The 6,383-nt window shown below is 41.7% G+C and overlaps 2 protein-coding genes across 2 annotated transcripts in view; both read right to left on the bottom strand.

Annotated features, from left to right (window-relative positions):
- Positions 1-1,378: 1,378 nt before the first annotated feature.
- Positions 1,379-1,680, bottom strand: SARC_08978 (hypothetical protein; the record flags this gene model as incomplete). Its single annotated transcript, XM_014297026.1, has 2 exons — positions 1,379-1,456; positions 1,492-1,680. The coding sequence occupies 2 exons, from the start codon at positions 1,678-1,680 to the stop codon at positions 1,379-1,381; spliced, it is 267 nt and encodes an 88-aa protein (XP_014152501.1).
- Positions 1,681-3,608: 1,928 nt separating this feature from the next.
- The window catches only part of SARC_08977 (hypothetical protein), a gene marked incomplete at its 5' end in the record, with an annotated part of 13,076 nt that continues 10,301 nt past the window's right edge, over positions 3,609-6,383 (bottom strand). Inside the window, 4 exons of the mRNA XM_014297025.1 lie at positions 3,609-3,942; positions 4,244-4,319; positions 5,032-5,111; positions 6,016-6,179. Of these exons, the coding sequence (XP_014152500.1) occupies positions 3,788-3,942; positions 4,244-4,319; positions 5,032-5,111; positions 6,016-6,179 (475 nt within the window). The 3' untranslated portion in view covers positions 3,609-3,787. The remainder of the gene's footprint in view (positions 3,943-4,243; positions 4,320-5,031; positions 5,112-6,015; positions 6,180-6,383) is intronic.

Below are 6,383 nucleotides of genomic sequence, written 5' to 3'. Positions count from 1 at the left end.
ACCTCGGGCCGACCCCTAGGGCCTTATCACACCAACCTAGGGACGGACTGTCTATTTTTTTATATTTTTATATTTATTTTCTTGAAAAGTGGCCATTTAAATTCAGTTCTAAATATATTAATTGGATGATTCTATTATTATAAATTAATATTTCTTAAGAGATAATTAAAAGGCGCCAAAAGTGCCAACCGTCCATATAACAAAGAATTGAATCTTTATTAGATTTTTTAGAAATCCTTAATAAAATATCAATGACGGCTGAGACTCGGCGGCCTACAAAAGTCGGGTGCCCTCTGACTAAGGCCTCAGTCTCTTACTTATTACTTTAAAGTAACAAGTAGTTAACAACCGGACTTGTAAGCTAACTTACTTTTAGTCTCTCGCGTTTTTATTTAGTTAGTCAATTTACTTTAGCTATTGAAGTCCATAACGGTTTACAACTAGATTAACTCGAGGGCGGAAATTATTACCTGTCGCTTGTTGTGTACGCGCAGATGCGCCCACAGCCATTGTACGTTGTGTGGGAGCATTTCCAGGATGTGCACGGCTGGTCGAGATTAGTACTCACTGTTGTTTAGGACAGCGGGGTGCATGTGCTGGACCAGGAGGGAGATTATGCTCACGTGACCGACAGAGAGCCCGGGTATTCAATTCTGGTGGTGCATGCGGGTTAGCCCGTTTGTTTGCCTCCGCACGCACGCGTGAGCGTAAACGCAAATCTCCCGAAATTTTTGCGGTCGAGATAGATTTGCCCGGCGGTATTCTTCTGACTTGTCAATACTCACCCGAAATACATCATGAATTTGTTCCGCTGAGTATTCTCGCCAGTGAGGATGCGTACGAAGAATAATACTATAACATGCTCATCCATAGCCTGACGTATTAGATTCAGCTCACTATTTTAGCGGTATATCTGTAGCGGATTCTCATACTGTCGCGTCTCCATAAATTTCACTTTACATCCAAAGTCCCGAATCTGTCTCAAGTGGCACCGAAGGATTTAACTCCATGCATGCCAATACATTTATGTATGCGTTGCCCCCCAGGATCTGTTCATGTGTGTGTACAATAAAAGCAGTGGCTTCCTGAAACGACATCGACTGTAAGTTTTGTTTGCTATCCACAATAAAGTTCAATATCGCTTTAGGCGCCCCTTCTTTCTGAAGAGCCCTATGTAGGTCTAACTTATAAAAATTTGCATTCTTGTGCCAATCCAACATAAACGCATGCAGCTGCATCTTCTGCGGTATATTTGAATGATAGCTGCCCTGTGGATTAGGTGGGGTTTGTCTATCGCCACCGAGTATGTCCTCAACGTCTCATTATAAATACGAACTAAACCCTACAACGAACGGGGATCATCTGTACGCCCTTCAGACTATGCTTGTATCATATGTTGGGTAAGATGGAAAACCTGCATCTTCATATCTGCCGCGGTGTATTCAGTGATGCACGACTCTATGGGTATATATTGATGATATTGTCAATTACCTCGGTTGATGGCTCGGAGCACTGGGACCACTTGATACCATTTTTGAGCGCTGTGATAGGTACGATTTTCAGTTTGACCTTGCTAAGTGTAACTATCAGGGCGTCGCGATCTCTGCTGATCGTCTGGCGGCGCTGCTCGAAGTTGATCGCCCGGATAATCACGACAGAGTACACAGGTTTTGGTACCATATTGAGGCGTGTAGAAATACGGCCTCCGGTCAGTCTAAAATATCCAGATCAAATAAGATAACACATTGGTTTTTATTCTTGAACTTAAAATAATTTAATACAAGTTCTTTTTCCAATATTTCCAAAGTGTTCTAAATTCACTTTGATGGCCCCAATAGCCTGAGTATTTGGTATGACTCATTTACTTGGACCTATTTGAGACGATAGTAGATGTTGGATATTATAAACTAAATATTATAATATCTGAACAACTACTTACAGATTTTGGTTGTCCCTCCAATCTTCAAAATCCAATTATACCCGTGTACCTTCCAAGGTAACTCGTATGTCCGCTAAGGTGTAGTTTGGTGCGGTTGGATCTTGTCCTGTGCTGCGAACTGTTCGATGAGAAGTCCGTTTGGGCTGGGGTGTTCAACTGTATGTGGTCGAGGTTTGAATCGGAAGTTGGTACGCGAAATATGCGAAGAGGAAGATAGCAACGAGAAGAACCTCCTGGCACTCATTGAGATGGCTATCGTCAAGACCATATGTTCATACATTGTATCATACATACTTGCCAATTTTTGAAACAAATAATATTATCCCTATCGTCAAGCTGCAAAGGATCTGATCAGGTTATCAACACAGTCGCCATACACAGGCCTATTATAATGCCCTCATCCGAATTTCACAAGCACGACCAATGAGAAGCATTGCGCCATAGCCCTATACCTCCACACATACTATGCAAACCATGGCTTGGCGAACATCGTCTTGTGTCAGAGGGATGGTATACAGTCTGTAGTCATCGAGCAGCCCCGCGAAATTGCTGAACAAGATATTGTGCTTCGGTTGCGGACCTATGCTCCCGAGCACTATGGAGGATCTTGCTGGAAATTCGCGCACGAAATCTATGAAGTGGAATCGAGAGAAACAACTCCATTAAAGGCATACATTGTGAACATCTTCGAATGGCAACAAAGTGAACAAGACAAGTGTTACGAGACCCCAAACTGGTGTGGCACTGTGAAGTTAACGCTTAGAGCCGACAACATCTGAATACCATCGACCTCCTATGAGAAAGACCCATACGTCGACACTACATATATGCCACCATCCTAAAACCCACAAACCCTAAAACATCGTACAGGTGCATGCATCACTGTCGAGGAATAGTATGAATTTGACTACCTGCAACAGTTATATTGCACTGACTAATCCTTTTATAAAAATTGAAGAAGAAAAAAATACGCTGTTTTTGTCCTCTTCGAACCTCCGGATAATCCCTAGCCACATGCATGTAGGCGTACTTTCATAAGCAAAACTCACACGTACAACTTCATACTTGTAATCCGGTTTGTGCAAACGTATATAAACAACAACATACACCGTTCCACACAATACCTTCATAAACATTGTCTCGTATGGGCTCCTCTTCGATGCATATAGCATGCAACTCGCCGTCAAAATAAACCTCGACAGATCCCTGTGTGTAATTGTACACATGCGCGATGTGGTGCCATTTCTGGTCATCTACTATAGGTGCAGCGTACGTACAATTGGATATGCCAGTTTCACTCCATGCTATGATGCCAGAAAGGTCTGTTAAGTATGGATGGACTTGTATAACGCTGACGTGTGGCTAGATTGACCCAGTCCTGGTACAAAATGAAATACTCTCTAGGAGTAAAGAAAGAAGAAAGCACAAAATATGGCCAATCGATCGCGGATCGGACTAGCGTCCGAAGGACAATTACTGTATCGAATTATTTTTAGGATATGATGCCCCAATAAAGTTTGCCCTCTTTAAATTTTAAAATTAGCCTTCATCCATTGGTGTAGCGAAAATCCGAATTTAAATCCGAACCCATATTACTTTAAAAAAAAAAGACTTTCGAACCCGTTTTCTTTTAAAAAAAAGACACCCCCTAACATAGCCCTCTAAATTATACACCCCTGTCTTTATTTTATATTTAAAAGTCAACCAGGACAACTGTACTGACAAGCGACGAGTCTGACTCTGACGACAGAGAGTCAGAGAGTCAGAGAGCCAGATGACTCCTTTACACAAATTTATGTTGAGTCGTATCATCGCGTGTATTTCTATTTTATCGCGAAAATCGTACGTTCACATTCGAAGTGCATACTCGACAGCACCGACGATAGCCTGAGCACTCAGCGCTTCAGCGGAGACACTGCCTTCTGCTAAAGTAGGGCTACCCCCTCCCTTGCCACCGAGTTCTGTCGTGACACACTTCACCAACTGGCCGCAATGGATCACGTCTGTATGTGCGTGATGTATGGTATTAGACGGTGTGCTGCACGAATGAAGACATGCAATGCGGAGACGGGGACGTGTGCGTGTGTAGGTAGATGGTCTCCCTGCATCGGCATTCAAGTCAAAATAACGCACTGTGTACCTAATTTCAAAAACCAATATCAGGCATCATAAACAAAGTGTTCAAACTGCGTTTGTAGTGAGTGTTGATTCGGTTGACGAATCGACGTTTAAAATGTGATGGGTGCTTCGCAGTCAAGTATCTAGGAGGGTCTCTTGTTTGGCGCTCTCGAATACGTTACATACCTTTGGAGATGGTTCCGCATTTGGATGCGACTAACTTGTTTCCGTGTATGCACACGTGCGCAGTCCCCGTCTCCACCTGATTTGTATGTGTGGTGTAGCGGATCAGAACATTCATAGGTTAAGCAACAACCACTTAGCCAAGACTTTGTTGGCTGTAGTATTGTATATGTCGCGATAGTCACCTATCGATACTCAAAAAGTGCCCACCGAGCCTTTTAGACACATATGCATACTTATGTACATACAAATATACATATACACATACATACATATATACATGCATACATACATACATACATGCATACATACATATATACATACATACAAACATTCATATATATACCTACATACTCTACTACAAGATATAATTGTGCACCAAGAAAACTGTAACTATCCGAGTGGTCGAAGTCTTCTATAACACATAGGAAAATTTATTTGCTCAATCCCTATGACTGACGGGATGCACTATCTCTAGTACAATGTACTACATATAGTGGGGTGGGTGAATTGTTGTATTGATATACGCAGCTGCTGCTTGGCAGTGATGTCCTGTATCGACGTGCACTCTATGTGAATATAGAACTCTGAATATACTCATCTATGGATATATTCATATAAATTCTATTAATCTATGGATATATATATATATATATATATATATATATGTGTGTGTGTATATCAATCTATGAATAAATCCCTCTATGTATATGTTTATCCATGAATATATTCATCTATGATTTTTTCCATATCATATACACACATCAGTATGTAGTTCACACCAAACACACCTTAGCCAAATGAGTAGCTCGTAAGCGGACAATCTTAGCAGACAGCTCCTCTGGTAGCATATGCACCTTCACCTCAACCCCTACAATTGACATGGTCATGATATGCTGTTTGAGCAAAGTGGGTATGCGAATGATGATACCAAATCTGTCTGTGCATAGGTGCACATGGACGTGCATGTGGATGGGTCAGGCCAGCATCCATGGCAGATGGGAGATACTTATGGCTGTAATGAACATTGTATCATTTAGTGTATAGATGCATATGGACGTGCATGTGGATGGGTCAGGCCAGCAGCAGTGGTAGATAGAAGATACCTGTGGCTGTAACAAGCATTATATAAATCTGTCTATAGATGCTTATGAGCGTGTATGTGTAAATTATTCTAGTCTACAACCAGGTACGATATCACAGTGTAAGGCATGCGCATGTATGTCAGTGTACGTGACATCTACACTTCTCCGTATCAGCGTGTGTGTTTGTGGCAGTAACCAGCGCCCTTACTACCACGGGCCATACAAACACCTTCGATGCTCAGAAGGCAGGCCGTGGTGTAGTTGAGGATGCAGCCACGCGTCGACTATATATAAAGAAACGTGATACATGTCCGATGCTATTTGGTTTACATATGTTGGGGCTCCTGCAGGCGTCTGCACATGGTCTTATATTGCATTAAGGCAAATGAGATGCCTTTGAAAGCATGCACGTGGGGTCTAAGTAACGCAGCTTACCACGAAACTTTCCCAATACATATAGCGGATATGGAAAGCGTAGACACAGGCAATCAATAAATTTAGCATGGTATCTAAAAATAGAGCGAGTAACATTGTCCATTCCGAAACTAAGTTTAGCATGGAATTTAAAAATAGATTACGAACCATTGTACATATAAAAAACTAAATTTAGCATGGCATCTAAAAGTAGATACAGAGTACCATTGTACATGTAAAATCTCGATAGCACCTTAAAATAGACATAAAGAGTACCACTGTATTGTCCGGCAAAAAACGTCTCGCCTAAAACTGGTGCCATGGCAACCGATTGAAGTAACTGATCAATCTCCCTCTTGCTTTCCTTGAGGTCATTCTGAAGTGACTGCACACGCGTCTCTACTTGCGCAGAGTTGGGCGACTTTACTAATGACGCCACCCTGCAAAGCAGACACCATATATAGAATGAGGATATAAATAGAAGTGGGTAAGGATCGATTCGATGGTATAAATGATCACAACAGACAACTGTGAGTACTTGTGAGTTGTTGTATGTCAACAAGTTAGATTGCGCCAATCAGTAATGCAAACACCATATACAATACGACGACAGGCTTGATATATATACATATATATATACATGT

This window comes from Sphaeroforma arctica (assembly GCF_001186125.1).
Source record: "Sphaeroforma arctica JP610 unplaced genomic scaffold supercont1.864, whole genome shotgun sequence".
Classification (NCBI taxonomy): domain Eukaryota; class Ichthyosporea; order Ichthyophonida; genus Sphaeroforma; species Sphaeroforma arctica.
This window is presented reverse-complemented; position numbering and strand designations above follow the sequence as displayed.